Here is a 20,170-nt window from a genome sequence, read left to right as displayed (position 1 = left end):
TTTCCCCCACATTGAAAAAGGTGCCGGTAGGTGCGTACCGACGCACACAAAAAAAGCACTGCATATAGATAACTTCTGCAAAGTAGTCATTAAACATAAATAGAGTTTAAAGCTTCAGTGGGAGAACAAAATGTTATATAAGCATGTTTATGTATCCGCCCTTTGACAAGAGACAAAAACAAAACGTATAACTCATGTAGGCGAACACACGCAAAGCGATTATATCTTTACTTGTCAATAGAAGGAACCGTGGGCTTTAATGTTTGTTGATCCTAATGTATAACTGTTTGGACAAGCGATTGTGGACAAAAAAAATAATATGTTCAGGCTAAAAGCGGGTCTCAGAAGAACTGAAGACTTTATTGATCCTGAACAGAAATGTTGTGATTACAAATACTTCTTTTTTTTTTCAACTAAAAACAACCACAACCCTGGGTGAGGGTCTAACGTTACTGACTTGAAAGGTCTATTTGGTACAAATTCTTTTTATTTCTACCACTTTCTACTTTGGGATCAAGTTAAAATTTTGCATAATTATTCATTGTCCCTAACAAAACATCATCAAAAAAATTAACCAATTAATTAACAAATTAGTGTTATCTAATAAATCTTCTTTGATATATATATATATATATATATGAAAATAAATCTTAAAGTATTGAGATATAATGGCTGCAATTGTGCAGTTCTTACCTTTGTTTTTTATGTTGTTGTTTTGCTTTTATGAGTTACATTCCCGTTAATACATCGTTTGTTTCAGGCCTATAACATTCCTCAACACAAACCTGTTTTAAAATGAATTCATTGATTTTTGACTCCCAGTTTGAAATTGCAAACGATGGTACTCTAATTCCTATAGCTCTTGACATACTGAGGTTTCTAAAAAAAAAAATCTCTTTACAAAGCTTATATCGACTCAATGTGTCTGTCTGTCCATCTTTCTGTCTGGTAAAAAGTTTGAACATGTTTTTTTCTCTTCTCGAATCATGTTAAAACTTTACACAATTATTCCTTAAACCTGACAAGACACGAATCAATATAAATAAAATAAACAGTTAATTCATTGTCAGTGATTAATTATCTTGTTTGATTTTAAAATAAGGGGAATAAATGGTACTTTATGAGAGATGTGGATGTATATATATATATATATGGATTTAGTCCACTTATCACATTTCTACAGGTTTTTTCTTCCACTTCCCATTCACAGATCAAGTTGAAATTTTACATAATTATTCGCAGTTTATAACAATCAGTTAATCATTTAATGCTAATTAATTAATTTTGTTTAATATATCAGAAAGAGATAATTTTCATTAAATGACAGTAATTAGCAGTTCTTTCCCTATGATAAGCTTTGTTTTTTTTAATATTATTTTTTCTATTGCATGTTTAACAAACAATTTGCTGTATTTAGATGCAATGATTTATTTCATTTATAATTATTGTGACTCCTAGTTTGAAATTAAGAAAGAATCATTCAACATAATTATTACAATTATTAATAATGTGTATATTTAAAAGTTATGTCATTATCAAACTGTAGAATTAAATAAATTAAATAAAAAACAAAGGAAACTATTTTAAAATCAAAATAACACAAGAATAAATATTCAAAAAAAAAAATAATAATATTTATTCTATAAAAAAAATATACAATTTGCAAAACAGATCATTTTTTAAAGAATTTGCTGTATTCATTGAAATTGACATCAACACTCAAATCTTCAATCACTTCCAACTTCTGTTTGGGTTTCCTTAGTGCTAAAATTCTTTTCTTCTCAGCCTCTGTCAGAGCACTCATATCAACTGGAAGCTGTTGGATTAAATAAGAGTAAGATAAATAATTATAACATGACAAAATTGGAAGATTCTTTAGTATTGAGAATGTGGGGGTTTTTTCAATGGAGAACAACAGTATACAATGGAAGAGAAGATGTTGTGCGAAATTAGATATGTAGCGAGAAAGCTGCAGAAGAATTTTCATGTTACCAAGAGAATGCGGATTGTTAAACAAGAAAAACGTTTCTAATTTATCAATCAGTTTGGACCAGTCATGTAATTATATGTGTAATTGACCTAGACATATTACTCTGTGTGATAGAAATATTTTTACCACTTGTTTTTGTTAGCTTTTAACTTTGTCAATGCGCTATGATCATATCACTTGGTGGGACCAGTTGGGAAACAGTTGGGAAGAAGGGGGTATGTTGGTGAATGTTTTCATGATCCTTTTCTGAATGTATAAAAAAAAATGTTCCCTCAGGGCTCAAGATTCCTCAAGGGCACTAATTCAACTTATCATATCATATCTTTCAAGTATAATTCTTTTCCCTTGTTCAGGATACTAAACAAAATAATTAATTATAGATAGTTAATTAACTAATTTGGTTAATTTTTTGTTGTTGTTATTTTGTCAGGCAAAAGAAATAATTGTGTGAAATTTCAGCTTGATCCAAGATTGGGTGTGGGAGAAATCATGTCTACAAACTTTTTACCACACAGACAGACAGATTGAGCTGACATAAGCTTTCTAAAAACAAACCATATAAATTAAAATTCCCTCTTGTTAATACTCATTCATCAGTTGTAGCCCCGAGTCCATTCAGGTTGTATAACCAAACTGATGTAGTTGTATTAAATTCTTAATGTAGAACTTGCAATAAACACAAATAAGCTTCTTTTTAAATGAATATAACTTAAAAGTAGATGTATGTAGAACTGCAAGTGAAATATAATTTAAACAAGATCAAACTCAATACATGTCATTTCTTTCTCACATCTCTTGCTAGTTTCCTCTTCAACTTTCACACCAGTATTTATTAATCTGAACTTCGACAGACCAGCTTGTGATTTCATCAGAATGTCTTCAGCCTACACAACCAAAACATCCACCTTACTTTCCTCATTATCACATCATATGCACACACACACTCCTTAATCCCCTGTTTTTGAGACAGATAGCTATTAGAATGGATATCTTTTCTATTTGCCATACCTTCAATGAAAATTAACTGATGGGAAACAGGTACAGTCCTCAAAAAAAAAAAAATATTAAAAAATTCAGGTAACTATTCATAATAACAGGAAGAGTTTAAAAACCTAGATAACTGAAGATTTAAACAAAACAAACTAAAAGGAAATGTAAACATCCAAGAAGAAGAGGCAGAGATAGAAACTGATGGGAAGACAACATAAAGGAATGTCACTGAATGAAACTCTATCCAAGGCAAAAGACAGAGAGGAATGGAGAAAGACAGTTGACAAATTGTGCCGCAATAGTTCAACAGACTAGGGGATATGTGAAAATGAAACATCCAAAAGGCAATTAATGTTTCATTCAAATGTTCTTTGACAGTCAAAGTAAGTGCCATCATTATGGCTTATTCTAACTCAAAGAGACAATGAATACATCAAGACCAACAACTAACCCTGCTACTCTAAGCAGCAACAATATTTCCATTAAGAGTACATTCCCAAGCCTTAGATAAAAAGATTATGGGTTGCCCATGCATCATGGCCCATCTTTTACCTTTCTTTAATGGTAGAAAGGAATTATGTTCTATACTTATTGGTACAACAAACTTATTTATAGGAGCTCTAAGAGGGAATACCATAGTTGATAGAAAAAAACAAAGGGATGCCAGTCCTGAGTTACCCCAAGGTTTTCGATTACAGCCTTGTCACCTCATGCCATCAAAGGTTTAAAATCCGAGTACTTCTCTCCAAGATTAATTCCCTTACAAGGCTGATAATCCACATTTGCACTAAACTCCCAACCGTACTTACATTCCTAAATAAATGATGCAGAGAGACGTCCTAGACCCTTTCTACTGCTTCCTTAAATTTCTTACGGTGTGCATATAAATAAAAGCTTAACCCACCCTCCAATATTTAAATTAAATACAATTATATTGGCATTGTGTTTATTCTCAAAAGTTGATATTGATAATAAGATAATAAATATGCATTAGGAAACTAGTGGTGAAGTGAAGCAAAATGAGCTTTGTAACTAAAAAGTAGATAGATATTTATTTTTAATTTATAGTGAACTTCTGCCTTACTGCAATACCCGGACATGGGAAAGGCTTTAAAAAAAATGTGAAGCCTCAGGCAATTTGCAGCACACAGTGCTACACCCTTGGACTATCAGTGATGCCACTAATCCTAAACTGTATTGGCACCTGACCTTTCTTCAGCTTTAATGAGAGGAAGAGACATTTTGACCATTACTAATGCCCAGGCTTTCATTTTCTTTCTCTGACATGATCCATAGTTGCTTCCTGAATGATGGGTTAATAGACAAGAGAAAATGGTTTAAATAAATAATATTGCTACTAACATACCTTTATGATACTTCGAGGTTCGTGGTATCTGATGTTAATGGTACTGCCATCTGGAAACACCAATATCGTTGGGTATGTTCTTGGATATGCAAATCTGTGAGGTCTTGTAATACTGGTTGCATTGGAATTATCTCTGATAATATTTATCATTGAGGTTTGTTTCTCTTGTGCACAGGTGGTAGTAATACATTTTAATCTTTGCAACAAACTGAAAACAAATGATGCTGAACTATTTAGACTGCTTACGACTTAAAATCTCAATAACGACTTAAAATCTCAATAACGTTTGAACCAATATCTTTTTATCTTACAGATGTTACTTTAAAAAGAAGATCATGTGTCAATTTAGTTATGCATGTTAATCAATGACTTTTAACTCTGCTAAGTCGTTGGTTTTTCAGGTAACCCATTACATTTTCTAATGGCACTAGGGAAGAAGGAGCACTTGTACAAATTTGTTTTAGCAAATGAAATAAAAAATAAGCCTCTAACTTTGTGTCTTTTTGAGTATTTCATTAGGTTTTGTTTTTCTTTTTGTAAATTATGGTTTAGTGTTTTATCTATTATTGCTACTTTACTTTTTATTCTTCTGTCATGAAGTGTCTCTAAGTTTAGTGATTTTACTAATGGTGTTGTTCTAATCAATTTGAATATTTGTATGATATAAATCTTACTGTTCTATTTTGTATTTTGTCTAGTTTCTTCATGTTTTCTTGAGTTGAAGGATACCTAACAGAGGATGCATATATTCTAATATTGGCCTAACTAATGTTAAATAAAAAATGTTTGTTGTTGTTTGATTTGTACAAATTTCTTTTAATAAACCCTAATGTTTTGCTTGATTTTTTAAAATAATTTCATCAAAATGGGTATTCCATGACAGTTTTTCATTTATTATATGGAGACAATTAATATTAATACGGCACCATACTATTTATTATTACACCTATATATTTTGAGTTTTAGTCTGTGTAACAGGTTTATCATGAATAAAATATGTAGTTTTTATTTGTTTTAGTATTTATTGTTACTCTTAACGGCATTTTTCTGGGTGGAAAGACATTTTGATTCTCATTTCTGTCATTCGTTTTAAAAAATTCTTTCATTATCTTTTGCTGTTTTTATTATGCAATCATCAGCAAATACTCTGACTTTTGTTCCTGAACTAATGTAATTAGGTAGGTTATTTATGTAAATTAGACACTGTAGTGGGCCTAAGACTGTTCTTTGAGGTACTTCTGAGTTTACTATTATTGGTGTTGATTAGGAGCCATTTATTATTACAGTTTTTTGTTCTCTTCCTATTAGGAAATCCAGAATTCATTGATGTAATTAACCATTAATGCTATTTATTTAGCATTTTAGTTTTTTAGGCAAGCTATGGTGATGAACTTTGTCAAATGCTTTAAAAAGTCAAATAAAATTGATCTATTTTCTTACTATTATCTAATCCTTTTGAAAAATCATGAATTAATTCTATTAGTTAAGTTTCACATTCATGATCTCTATATTTCCTAAAGCCATGTTGGTATGGAGTGAGGACATTATGTTTATCTTTAGAAATGATTTATGATGTTGCTACAATTAATGTGTTCTAGTATTTTACATGTGATGCTGGTGAGTGTTACTGGCATGTAGCTTCCCAGATCAAATTTTTCTCCTATTTTAAAAAGGGGGACGACATTAGCTTTTCCCCAGTCCCTCTGTTACCTGTCCTGATTTATTGGTGCCTGAAAAAGTATTTTGAATACTGGCGCTAGCTTTTTGCTTAGTTTTTTGAGCAATCTAGCTGGAATACCAGGTCCAGAAGATTTATTGGATTTTATGCTAGCTAAAAGTTTTTGGATTCCTTTTTCTTGTAAATTTATATCTCTAGATGTTTTCTACTTGGTTTAAATTTATTAATATGTCTTTGTCCCTGGTGCTGAGAATGCTGATGGAAAATTAAATTAAAAGAATGTTAGTTTTAATTTTTTTATCATAATGTGTAAAAGTTATCTTCACTTTTTAATGGGGTTAATTCAATTTTTTTAGATTTCAATGTATGACTATTCATTTGTATTGTTACCTTCAGATATTACTTTATTAATGTATTCACTTTGCAGCTGTCTGCTGACTTTTTTGGTTCCGTTTTATTGTAAGTTACTTTTATAAAATACATTCTGTTACTTCAAAAAAGAAGATGGTTACGTCCTACCAGTCTTGCATCTAGTCATGCATGTTAACCAATGACTTAAACTTAAATTCTGCCAAGTCACTGGTTTTCCTGGCTGGCTCAGGCAACTTATTCCATGCTCTAATAGCACTAGTTAGGGAAGAAGGAGCATTTCTACAAAATTGTCCTCCTAGATATAGATATGGATCGAGGAATGTGCCTTTATGATTTATCTTTATGTCTTTCTCTTCTGAGTATTTTCTTAGGTTGTGTATTTGAAAATTATGGTTCTGTGTTTTCTGTATAATTGTTACTTTACTTTTTAAGTCTCCTATCCTGAAGGTTTTCTAAATTTAGTCATCATCATCATCAAACTCCATTTAAGTGAGGGCTTGAGAAGCTCAAATCCTCTCTTGCTAAAGCCCTGGACAGAAACCCTGCTGTATTGTGTAGTGCATACATGTCACCATACAGGTCGAGAATTTTTGGTTTCCCAGACCTGTTGAGATGGAGATCAGCGAGTCTAAGGCAGTCAGAATATGAGGCCCAGTTTCCTCTTCTTCCCCGCAGCGGGGGAACAGTGAATTGAACTTTGGCCATCACAGCCATGAGAAAATTTAGTGATTTTTCTAATTAATAGTTTCATTGTTTCTCTGGTCACTAGTCAAATGTGAATATTCATATGTTATATCTAGAAATCTATGAATAATTGAATCTCACTGCTCTTAGAAGCCCCTAACCTATTTTGTGTCTGACGTAACTGTAACCTTTACTACTAGATCTATTACTAGGCTTTACAGTCACTTTAAACTCTGTCAACTTAAACTTAAGTCAAGTTAAGTCTGTTCCAGTTTCTTCAACTTAAATCACAACCTTAGCCTTAAGGCTTAATCAACTTAATAAATACTTATAGACTTAGTTGACGTATTAGGTCTAGGTCTAGTCTATATTTAATATTATTAATGTTTTCATGAGTTCACTTGACTCTGTCACGTCTGTGTACTTGAGTTTGAGCCTCCTCTCAGGTCCTCTGAGTCTGAAGCCTGCCCCTGCCTGAGGCTGAGGCTGCGGGATGTGAGTTTCAGTAACTCGAGTAAGATCTATAGTACAATACAGAGTGTAGATCAAATTATCTTCAATTCTGAATTAAGTCTAAAGTCCAAAACGTAGATCTCTATGTCCGGCTAACAAAATAAAAGAAAAAACTTTTAAATAACTTAAAAAGTCTCAAACCTTATCGACCTTTGACTTTTTAGTCTGCTAATGGAGGCTGCCATTTTTATTCTAAACAGACAATAGAGTAGTCTCCCATAAGTGGTCACATGACTTGCCTTCATGTGACTTGCAATCAACAACAACACCTACACTCTTACATAGAGAGTCTTACACGCTGAAATTCTTCGAGGTCTTCAATTTACTTTGTATTTAGACTAGATCTAGATCTACGTGCTTATTAACACAATGTTGAAAGTAGAAGGGAAATGTAGATCTATCTAGTATCTACATCTAGAGTCTATACACACACTAGAGTCTAGATCTATACAATACCCTGCTACACAATTTCTAAAATAAAATACTGTAAGTGTAAGTCTAAGACTAAGACTGTAAGACTCTAAGAGTAACTAGACTCTAGTAAGAGTGTTACTAACTAGACTGACTAGAGTCTAGGAGTCTAGAGAAAGCTAAATCTATCAACAAATTTAATCATAAATTAATAGAATCTAGATTTAGATCTAGATCTGAACATCATTGAACATGTTGAAAAACATTCATTTTCTGGTATTTCTGCTTGTTGGATTTGTGACAACACCTGCTTTATCTCATGCTCAAGGTAAATTAAGGAAATATATAATTATATATAATTTAATATACTTAATATATATAGTTTTTTAATATTATATAGATCTACATTAAATTTAATTTGACAATCTACATTTTATTTAGGCTTTATGTTTATAGATTCTAGATCTTAATTCCTTCTTGATCTAGATCTGTATATAATATAGATCTATTAATATATTTTAACCAACACTTACTTAAGTTCTGCAACTGCAATTTTTACATTTGAATTTTTATAGGTCTGTTAAGGCTTTAGGAAAAAACAGCAAACATCTTTAAACTCATCATCCAGTAAATAGATGTAATTAGATATGTTGTTTTGTTATACTATGCATAGTTACAGTGCTCAGTGCTAACATTAACAAACACCAATTCCCTGCTTTGTAACTTAGTCAACACTCTCAGTGTGCTAAAAAACACCTCATAGTTATTGTATTAAAAAAATGTTATTATCTTTAATTTTCTTTTTTTATATGTGTTACATTTCCCACTCTCAATGGCTTTCTTCTCTGTTTATAACGGATGCCACAACTAGGCCATAAGACACAAGTTTTATCTATTAGATAGCTACAGTTGACCCAAACTAAAAAACTGCGTGACTGCTTGCTTCACTCTGGTCAGTGACTGTGACCTAATTTGGTACCTGATTGATTAATAATTATCCCTTATGCTAAGTTTTTTTTCTGATACTATGCTGATGATACCATAGTTAGTACCTACTTGGTTTATCAATAATTAGGGCACCAAGAAGACAGAATAAGAGAGGGAGAGCAGGGTTGTGCCTGTCACTGTGTTTGTTTATTTGTTAATTGTCGTAGCATATTTTTTGCTTTAGTCTTAGTAGCCTATTAATTTAGATTGCCTTTGTCTTGATTAGTGACTTGTAGCTAAATTGTAATATAAAATTGTTTAAAAAATTAGATTTAGAGTTGTCTTAGAAGTCTACAATAGCTTAAAATAGTGTTCGTTAATGTCATTCATAGTAATAAATGAATACTATTTACACAAAAGCTCTGACATGTATGTGTTTTAGGGCCTATTTGAAGAATTTTGGATAGTTCATGTTTAGCTGATACCTGAATTTTCTAAAAAAAAAATCTTCTTAACCCCGGACCTACCCTCCTGTCCTAGAAGAAAAAAATGACATCGTCCTACCAGTGCTCTTTGTTTTTTGGAGTAAACGAAACCTAATGTGTCTGAACTATAAAGAAATGGAGTATAAACAATAACAGTAGACTAGTTTTGCCATAGCTATCAAAATAAAGGCTCTTTTTTAACAAAGCTTGTGGGATGTTTGTTAATATCAGAAAATAGGGGTGTTTGTTAAATGAAAATGACTATAGATCATCTAGAGTCCGAGTTGTAGATCTATAATTTTTAAGTATCTAATAGTATGGTCTATAGACCCTCCTCCTGTTTTAGTGATTATTTTATTTAATATAATATATAGATAATAAGACCATAAAATAATAGATTATCAATATATATTTAGTTAATTTAGAGAGACATTACTGAACATTATCTAAACTATATGGATCTAGATGATACTAGATCTAAATCTATAAGATATCAATATTTTTAGATATTCTAGTCTAGGTCTATTATATTTGGATATAAAATAATGTTTGAGAATTAATCTTTATTAATAGCTTGATTACTAGACAAAGTTCTGCATCACCTTATCAAGGATAAACTTCATAAACTTGAATTTGTGTTATAATTTATATAAATAAAGTATGCTTTCTCCTATAATTCTATACCAAAAATAATGTTTTATGATTACCAACAAAAATGCTATTGAAGTTTAATCATAACAGGATAGTATATACACAAATATGAAAAATAAAAAATTATATCTGAACATGAAAAATAATTAAAAAGATAAAGAGTTAACAAAAGCCCACCCTTATTGGTCACCTTGAAACAGTCTTGAATACACAAACCACTGTTTTTGGAAGTTATCTAATTAACTTTTGATTAGTATTCAGTAAAGGGTTAAGTAGATCAATAGATGTACATAAACATTTTATACACCATCTTATGTAGAAGTACCCATCCACATGCCCTTGTAAAATCATTAGCTCGACGGTTAATAGAAGATTGCGCAAATCTCATTGGAAAGATTCCTAGCAATAGTGAAGCATTATAAGAGATAAATAGAATGAGGAATTGCGGGTCACCATCAGATTCATAAAGGAGGAATTGACTTTTAAAACCTTTTTTTTTTTTGTTACTTTACTTATTCTTACACATTTGCATAAATTTTAATTATTTGGATCTTTGCATGTCAAAAATGTGAATAGTTCTGACAAAAAATAAGATACAAAGTTGAATCACTATTATCAAGCAAAGTAGAATCTATACTTTTGACAACATTGAATTAATCTTTCAAATTAAACACACTCATTGCTGAAATATAAGTTGTCTTTTTTTTTCTTTGTGTCTAGGTCATAATGTTACAGCAAAATTTTCTACAGATAGCCTTGACATTGAAATAGGTGAAAGTGTCAATGTTACATTGTCATTAAGGTAAAAATGTATGCTTAATTTTATAACCATCTGATATGTATAACACTCAGTTTAATTCTTTAAGTTTTTTTATATTTTACCTTTTTTTTATATAGATATATGACGCTCGCTACTTTCATGCTTACAGCACGCTCAGAGCACTATGGTCCAATATCATTTGTGAACCCGTGGGAGGGGGGATATCTGGGAGAAGGTTTTTCCGTGCTGCCTTTAGGCGCTCAGCAAACACAACTCTGCTTGAGTTGGGTGTTGCACCTCGAGCCCCCTTCATAGATAGCTAGTTCAAGCATACTTAGCCTCACGACTACGTTTCCTGTGCTTTTTTTATTGCAGTGTAAAAAAAAAAATAAGTCACATTCTTCTGTTATTAAGATTGAAGATTAAGTTAAATACATTTTGACAATGTCTGTTTTTTTTATGCAGCTTTTTGTAATCATCCTCCTAAAATGTTTTCAATAAAAGCTCTATCATATCTCTGTTTTTAGTGACAAATTGAATGGAAGTGCAGTCTTGAATTTTACTTACGATGACAAGCAAGAAGGGAGTACTGAGTATATTGAGCCACTGGAGGGTATTGTGGTGTCTGGGGAACATATAAAATGGACAGTGGTCATTAAAGGAAAGCAAGCTGGACACACAATACTTGGAGTGAATTCTTCCTCTCCTGAGATTAGAGAGTTAGTGGATTTTTTAAACAATGAAATATTAAAATTAACGACCTAGCTGCCTTTTTTTTTTTTTTTTTTTTCAACCAAAATATTGCTATAACTTTTGTGGAAATTTTAGGCTGGTGCTTGTCAGTTATTTTTCTGTAGTACATGTAGATAAATTATAATTTCTTATCAATATTTAAAATTTATTAATGTTGTAAAATTTTGTTTGTCTCTAGCATAGAGAAAACATTTATACGCATTGATATTGTCCACAACTCTGTGTTGGTGATAGTCAATGCAGTCATAGGTTGGATTTACTTTGTGGCCTGGTCTGTTTCATTCTATCCACAAGTCTACATCAATTGGAAAAGAAAAAGGTTAGCAATTTTATTTTTACCCATTTACTAGCTATGTTTTTACCTGACTTTGCTCGAGTTTTTATGGTCTTAATTTTTTTTGTTTTGTTTTGTTATATAATTAAAGGCATATTATATATGTTTTTTTAGTAGTTAAAATCTATATCAGGATTCTTCATTGACCTAAATCTTGTTGTAGGGCAACTTTACCTATTCTTAGATCACCTCTATTATCTTAGGATTTTTCATGTCAAGTTTCATTAAGATTGGTCTAATGGTTTTGATTGCAATAAAGGACATACATTTATATACCTACTGTTTACATTGTAATTTGTATATTGAATAAGAATTCTTACTAATAAAGTACATACACGCTCCTTCAAAAAGATGTAATTAGATTTTAGGTAATAGCTTATTCATTCATATACAATTCTTTAAAAAAAAAAAAAGATTTAATCTGCTAACTTGTAGATTTTTTTGATTTACCACAGTGTTGTAGGCCTGAATTTTGATTTTCTTTGCTACAATATTACTGGATTCTTAGCCTATGGATTTTTCAACGTTGGCATGTACTGGGTGGATGAAGTTCAAGTAAGTTAAGATTAAAGTGAAATTTAAAACCATGTACTGAATACATGAATGATAAAACCTTTAGCTGACACTTTAAAAGGTTTTATATACATTTGAAGTACGAGGAGGCTGGTATTTTTTTTAAATTTAGGTTTAGGGTACATCCCTCAGTTAACCATATGTGGTACATGATTTGTTAATGTGGAAAGTAAAAGCAGCTGTTTCCAGAAAAAAATTAACGTGATTCAATCATGCATTGCATGGGACACTTGGTATTGCAATGAACATTAGTTACTTATTAAATTAAAAAAATTAGACGCTATCCCTAATATTTATAAGTGATGTTTTTGATACATCATTGACCGGATGTGTGGCTGGGTGTCATAAACTGCTTAGCTATATAATGATGGGTCTTGAAACCTGATGTAGTCGAGGCATATTTATTTGTGATTTGAATAGGGCTAAATTGTGTTGGTGGAGAACCCAAAGGCAGCACAGAAACTTTCTTTTAAGTAAGCCTCCACCTCACATGTCTACTAAAGAGATTTAACAAGAGCACACTGAGCATGCTGTTGGAGCATGGGTGACACATAATACAAAGTGAATAAAATATTATAATAGTAATAATGAATCTAATTATGGAATATCTTTTGTTCTTTTAATGTTATTGGGAAATGAGTACCGGTATACTCATTTGAAAATGTTATTTGACTTTTGCAGAATCAGTATTTTAAAGAGCATCCGAGGGGCATAAATCCTGTACAACTTAACGATGTCATCTTCACACTACATGCAGTTTTTGTAACGATCTTGACAATCATTCAGTGTATAGTCTATGAGGTAAGCCAATCTGGTATAACTGGTCCAAGGATTCCAGCTCCTTGGGGCCCATTTAGTGTTAAGCTGATAGGAAAACAACTAATTGTGAAACTGGTCCCTATGTAGTTACTAACTCATGCAGTGTGTTAATATCCAAGTCCTGGGGTGCTAATTCATCTAAGACCCCGTAGCCCAGTCCAAAAATTCTCATATAACATTCCATGAGGGTGCCATCATCAGTGTCCCATTGGCTGGAGTGGCAGTCCTTCCACAGAATAAGAAAAAGATCAAATTCTCAGTGGTTCATGTGCCCCATCCCTTACATATAGCTTGGTAAAAACTTGGCAATTCACACTGTGTGTATGTGGTGTAATCCGATCAAGTTGTGTTCACATTCATTGATGAACAGAGATAGGGTTGAAGAGCTTCCTAATTACTTAAAATCCTGTGTACTCCAAGGGGAGCATAGGGCCGCAACCACACCTCTCCACCGAACTCGGTTCTGAGCACCTTTCTTCATCTGCTCCCATGTCATTCTAGTACCCTCAGCTTCACTGATGACTGACCTCTTCCAGGTTTGCTTGGGTCTGCCCACTTTCCTCTTTCCTTGTGGGTTCCAGTCAAGTGCCTGCCTTGCAACATTGGTAGCTGGTTTCGCAGGGTGTGTCCTATCCAGCTCCATTTTTGTTTTGTGATGTCTTGGGCTATGGGCTTTTGTCTAGTTCTCTCCCACAAATCGATAGTAGTTATCTTTTCTGGCCACCTAATTCCTAATATCCGGCATAGGCATCTGTTAACAAAAGTCTGGAGCTCTTCCATATTTGTTTTAGTGACTCTCCAAGTTTCCGAACCGTATAGAAGGACAGACTTAACGTTTGTATTATAGATTCGTATTTTGTTATGTAGTGCCTTAGAGTGCCAGATTGTTTGAAGAGTTGAAAAGGCAGACCTAGCTTTATTGATCCGAATTAGTATATCATAATCCGCTCCGCCATCTTTACTAACTCTACTTCCAAGATAAGTGAAGTGGTCTGTATCAAGGATATTTTCTCCCTGTAGCACGATTGGGTTCTCTTGTCTGTTGTTGATCCTCATAACATCTGTTCTTTTTGTTGATTAGAAGTCCAGTCTTTTTCACTATTTCTGAGAGTCTGGTCAGTTTGGTCTGAGCATTTTGTTGTTTATGGGAGAGGAGGCAGATGTCATCAGCGAAATCCAGGTCCTCTAAATTTTATGTTAGTTTCCATTGTATGCCGCTTTTATTATCTAAGACTGTCTGTCTCATGACCCAATCAATCACCAGCAAAAATATCAAGGGCGAAAGCATACATCCCTGTCTTACTCCTGTTTTTACTTGAAAAGGGTTGGTCAGCTTACCATTGTGTATTACTTGACATGATGAGTCATCGTATAACTGTTTAATGATATTGATGAATTTTGCTGGAATTCCATAGTGATTCATCAGTCTTCAGATTGTGTCTCTGTCAATACTGTCGAAGGCTTTCTCAAAATCGACAAAGGTCATGTACAGGGGAGATCGCCACTCGATAGATTGTTCTATGATAAAACATAGTGTAGCAATGGGGTCAGTGCATGATTTCTCTTTGCCAAATCCAGCCTGTACTGGTCTTAGTCTTTTGTCTAGGGCATCTTTTAGGCGTTCCAGTATTGTCCTAGCTTCCAGTCCACATTTATCCCCTGAGAGAAATCGTTGTCAGTGTTCAGGGGGATACTGTGAGTGTACAGCGTTCCCATTCCCTTAAGGACTTTTATTAAGTTCTGGCTGACGGTTAAAAATTAATGTTATTTAAAATGATTTGTTTTAAATTTACACCAAAATTTGTCTACTTGTCCTCCATTACTAATAAAATATAAAAATGAGTACAGATTATAAGTGCCAGCATGTAATACCTATACTGTACTTTTAAAATATTGATCGGCCTGTATACATCAGTTTTTGTTAACCCTACATCTCTGACCTTTCTGCCAAGATTAATTGTATCGTTAGTTAATAATTTTTAGATTATTATTGTGAAATTTTTTTTTTTTTTATCTTGCAGAAAGGAGGGCAAAAAGTGTCCAAAATTTGTATCGCCTTGGTTACAGGCGCATGGCTTTTTGCTTTGGCCTCTCTCGTAGTCACCTTGACACATACCATCACCTGGTTGACCTACTTGTATTACTTCTCTTATATCAAGCTGGGAGTGACACTTATTAAATATATACCACAGGTAAGAGTGTCTTCAGTAGACAGGGATATTTCCTTGTGGGAAATTAGTTTCAAGGCTTTTGACGCTGCTGTCTAGAACTATCCTTAATTATTGAAATTTGATCCATTTTTTTTTTTGCTTTCTATTGGGGTGGGGGGTTAGTTATGTAGAGAATTGTTTTTTGTTCAAAATACTATTTTATTAGGTATTACATGAGTCTACTACATTAATTTCATCTCAACTTAAATTTTTCTACTTGGTAATAAAAGTTATGTTTAAATTGGTTCACAAAGAAGTTACTTTAAAGTTTTATATGTTAGAATATAATTCACCTACTGTGGTTAAGTTCGGGGCTATGAGTCCATCAAAAACAGAAAGCTACATCCTGGGAAAATAAAATATGCAATCTTGATCAAGAAAAAGATATTGGCCCTGCAGTTTTTTCTGATACACAGTCTTGTTGTTTTTCTGAGTTTATTCATATCCTATATTCTAAGTTTCATGTTGTGTAAGGCAAGTTGACAAATGGATTTATTCGTTATTGGGCCATACATTTTGTTAAGTGTTAGAGCATCATCTAAGTTCTTTTCTTTTTTCTTTCAGACCTTTTTTTTTCAAGGCTTTATTTTCTACTGTTATCTTTTGTTGGCAGCGTTAACACTAGTACTGATGAGAATCTTGATGTCTTATATAATACAGACGTTACTTCAAAAAAGAAGATGATTACGTCCTACGCGTCATGGTGTCAGTCATATTTGTTTAATGAAGACCGAACACATTCTTCTTCATTGGGCCAACTTTTTACTTCTGAGCTGTAAGCTCTTTTGCATACAGAGTGTTGCTTATGCTGAGTGGTTGTGATGAATGATATTGAGGCATTGTAGACACTGACATTAGATTGACAATACTATTCTTACACTAGTCAGCCTGAGTTATGGTGATAACCTAGTTACTGCTGCTTCACTGTACAACTAGATTTATGGACACATTCCATTAACAGTGTAGCGTAAATAATTATTTTTCTTTAACACAGTGCTTTTGTTTGGGTTGATCTTATGTTATAAATCTTTTTTTTTTCCAATAATTTTTGTTGAATATTTTAATTAAATATTTACACATTTTTATTTAAAAATTTTTAGGCTTATATGAATTTTCGACGCAAGAGTACTGATGGCTGGAGCATTGGCAATGTCCTTTTGGATTTTACTGGTGGATCACTGAGTCTACTGCAAATGTTCCTTTTGTCTTATAACAGTGGTAAGTGCCATTATAACTTAACAGATATCAAGTCTTAACAAAATTAAAATATTATGAAAAAAAAAAAAGAAGTATAAAGATTTAAAATATGGCAAGAAATATAAAAGTTAGGTTATTTTCCTTAAAAAAAAAACCAACTTTGTATTATCTGTTGTTTTGATCCATGAATGTTTTTCCCACACCCATACACTATTGATGTTATCTTGTTCAGTTGTTTTGTATTTGAAAGGTTGATTGATCTTGTAAAGTGTCCAAGTGATTGATGTTGTACAATGTATGTACCAGGCTTACACTAGTCAGCCTATAGTGATAACCTAGATACAGCTGCTTCATTGTACAGCTAGATTTATCTCCTTCTAGTGGCCAAGGCCTAAGGCCTCTTTGTCTGCAAAGGTTTAACTAGGTTACTACTAGGGGTGCACCAGATAGTACTTTTTGATATTCGTCCGGAGCCGAATATAGTCGAATAGTAAAAATGATATTCGGCCGGAGCTGGAGTCTAATACCTACGTGTCTTGTGTTGCTGAACGCTGTTGTCTTCCAAGGTTTTTCCAATTAGCTGAGACATTTCTGTTCCAAAAGGGATAAATAAATGTGATGACCCAACTTCATTATTATGCATTAATAGTTAAATGAGCAAGATGTTCTCTCAAGTTGGTGCTCTTGTGAGATTGTGTATTTTCTATCTATAATGTAGCTTTGTTTGATGAAGATTTGCTAGTTTCTACCTTTTTTTTTTTTTGTTTGTCTTAACTAGATGATTGGGGCTCAATTTTTGGTGACCCGACCAAATTTGGCCTAGGAGTTTTCTCAGTCTTGTTTGATATCTTATTTATTGCTCAACACTATTGCCTGTACAAGACTCAAGGCTACTATGAGAGAATAGAAGATTATAGGATACAAATCAGCACTAGTGAACTGAGCAGCATTAAGCTTTAAACCCTTACTTTTATCTAGTATAATCATCATCATCATCTTCTTGCTTAGTGCAATATCCTACTATTTGTGCAATACTTTTTAAAATGTTCTCTACTTGCCATATTTTAAATCATATAATTTTTTTGTAATAAATAATATACACAGACATGTTCTTTTTTTGAAATTTTATTTTTATCTGTTTGTTTATACAATTAAATCTGGAATAGGATAAAGCTATTTTGTTTTTTAAACTTTAACAGTGGACATAGTTGCCTTTTAGAATAGGGGTGACAGGGGTTTGCTGAAAACAAACAAAAAAACACTTTTATTAACTATATATAAAATAAAAATGAATACAAAGAAGCTTTCTTTCAGCTGCAATGATAAAGTAGAATCATCTAACAATGAAAAGATGTTATAATAATAATAAGCTATTTTAATCACACTTGCATAACTATTTTTAATAAGTAATTATTAAATTAAATAATTATATATATATATATTTATATGTATATTATATATATATATATATTACATATATATATATAACTAAATATTTGTAAATGTCATTGAGAGTTCATTTTGTGTTCTATTATTTTATTATTGTTACTTTTTTTTTAACTTTTTGGAAACTTGACTGAAGGTCAGACATTTTATTTTCTTTCCACCAGATGACTGGGGCTCTATATTTGGTGATCCAACCAAATTTGGTCTGGGACTTTTCTCCATCCTGTTTGATATCCTGTTCATGGTCCAACATTACTGCCTGTATAAAGGCAGGGGCACATATGAGCTGTTAGGGGAGACTATAGACACTCCAGCACCATACACCTCCTATGATTCCACTCGTAGAGGTCAGAGAAATGTCAATCTAGAAAATGACCAACAATCGCAGTATATCTACTAAAAAGTTGCTTGATTGTGTTCTTTGTTTATACCATGTATATAACTGAAATGTATAAAGTGTGAGTTGTACCTATAGCCTCCCTTGATCCTATAAATAGCTTCAAAATCTCAGAGACTTATATTCCTTAAGGAAATGAACTGCTTGTAACCTTTTCTATAAGGAAAGTCAACTACAAGTCCAGATTATTGGATTATCTACAAACTGTGTGTATCAGTATTAGGATTACACAAATGGTTTTATATCTAAGCTTTAGTTTTTATATGAAGAACTTAACCTTTTGCATATGTTTATGTAAACTACAAATGGAAATTTAATATGGCCCTGTAAAAAAGAATAAAAACTAGAGCAGTAATAGAGTATTGTTGATATAGAAGCGTGTGTATGAAAGTTAAAATTGTCTAGGTATTTTTAATTTAGTAAAAAAAAAAAAACGCAATTAGCTTCATTTTTATTATATAGATCAAAACAAAATGGCATCAAATGCTATTTATTAACCATCTTCATGTGAGTAGTCAGTTGTTTTTTTTTTGTTTTTTTTTTCTTATTGTAATTACGGTACACAAAATGTATATAATTTTGTCTGCATTTCTTTTTCTTTTTTTTTTTGTGTTATTATCTTCATTATGTATTAAGATATGTAATGTTTTATAAGAAATTATTTTAACATGCTAACAATATCAAAATTTATCTACACTTATGAATCTGCAATGTTTGTTTGATTTATTTTTTTTTCTTTTTATTTTTTAAATCGTAGTATGAAATTTGTGATTTGCAACAATGAGTATAATTACAAGAAATATTTATGTCTGTTGTCAAAGTTCCTTATTGTGCATAGTTATCATGGCATTCTATTTAAAACATATGAAATGTAATTGAATAAGTGTGAATTGATTGTTACACATTGGCAGACATTGAAACATAACATCTGTGAACATTTCAAATGTACAAGTATCTGTTGGAACAAAGTATTTCCTTCCCTCCACATAAACTACAATTCCTTGTCTTTCACAATGTCTTGCTGTGAACAAGCATAATTGAAAGCTTATTGTAATATATTTTTAAGCTGAAAATGTGTACATTTTTATGCTTATTTGTAAAAATAAAACATGTATTGTTACGTAACTTAAATATTATATATTAGGTATTTGTGATATTATAAATGGCTGCCGGGTGATGTGTGCACTTTGGACTGTCATTACAATAGTTCTGCATTCAAACCCTGCCCACTGTCAACCCGTAATTCTGAAGTAGGTTATGGACAGGTAATTAGTATTTGTCACTGCTTAAAGAACCCCTAAAACATTTAAAATAAAAATGATTAAACATTTATCAATGTTATTGATGAACCGTATATCACATGCTCGATTTTTTTTTTTTTTGAAGGAAACATTTAATAATATGTGTATGAGATAGATATAAGCTCTATATGATTTTAAGTTTCATGAAATAGTATCAGAAAAAATAATAAATTCTATTAGCCAGTGTTTCCCAAACCTTTTTCTGTAACGGAACACTTCGCACAATCTGAGTATTTACTGGAACACTTTTGTTTGTTTTTTTTTTTAGAGAGATTAATTCACATGGTGGCCTAATAGTTAATTATTCCTGTAG

At 32.1% G+C, this 20,170-nt stretch overlaps 2 protein-coding genes across 4 annotated transcripts; one reads left to right on the top strand and one right to left on the bottom strand.

The window, feature by feature from the left end:
• Positions 1–1,612: 1,612 nt before the first annotated feature.
• LOC106061195 (39S ribosomal protein L55, mitochondrial-like) lies at positions 1,613–7,877 on the bottom strand. 2 transcript variants are annotated; one of them, XM_056029882.1, is made up of 3 exons: positions 7,735–7,877; positions 4,347–4,554; positions 1,613–1,816 (listed from the first exon to the last, which is right to left on the bottom strand). In XM_056029882.1, exons 1-3 carry the CDS (start codon positions 7,836–7,838, stop codon positions 1,673–1,675), a joined length of 456 nt encoding a protein of 151 aa, XP_055885857.1. In that variant the 5' UTR covers positions 7,839–7,877; the 3' UTR covers positions 1,613–1,672. The 2 variants fall into 2 exon arrangements, with proteins under 2 accessions (XP_055885857.1, XP_055885859.1); XM_056029884.1 differs by having other exon boundaries at positions 7,744–7,840.
• Positions 7,878–8,238: 361 nt separating this feature from the next.
• Positions 8,239–19,936, top strand: LOC106061192 (cystinosin-like). Of its 2 annotated transcripts, none has more exons than XM_056029874.1 (9): positions 8,239–8,332; positions 10,788–10,869; positions 11,355–11,546; positions 11,759–11,899; positions 12,370–12,469; positions 13,169–13,288; positions 15,328–15,498; positions 16,617–16,734; positions 18,324–19,936. In XM_056029874.1, the coding sequence occupies exons 1-9, from the start codon at positions 8,257–8,259 to the stop codon at positions 18,557–18,559; spliced, it is 1,236 nt and encodes a 411-aa protein (XP_055885849.1). In that variant the 5' UTR covers positions 8,239–8,256; the 3' UTR covers positions 18,560–19,936. The 2 variants fall into 2 exon arrangements, with proteins under 2 accessions (XP_055885849.1, XP_055885850.1); XM_056029875.1 differs by lacking the exon at positions 18,324–19,936 and adding an exon at positions 17,492–18,110.
• Positions 19,937–20,170: the final 234 nt, after the last annotated feature.

This window comes from Biomphalaria glabrata, chromosome 5 (assembly GCF_947242115.1).
Source record: "Biomphalaria glabrata chromosome 5, xgBioGlab47.1, whole genome shotgun sequence".
NCBI classification, from domain to species: domain Eukaryota; kingdom Metazoa; phylum Mollusca; class Gastropoda; family Planorbidae; genus Biomphalaria; species Biomphalaria glabrata.
Note: the sequence above shows the minus strand (reverse complement) of the source record. Positions and strands in the feature narration are given on the sequence as shown.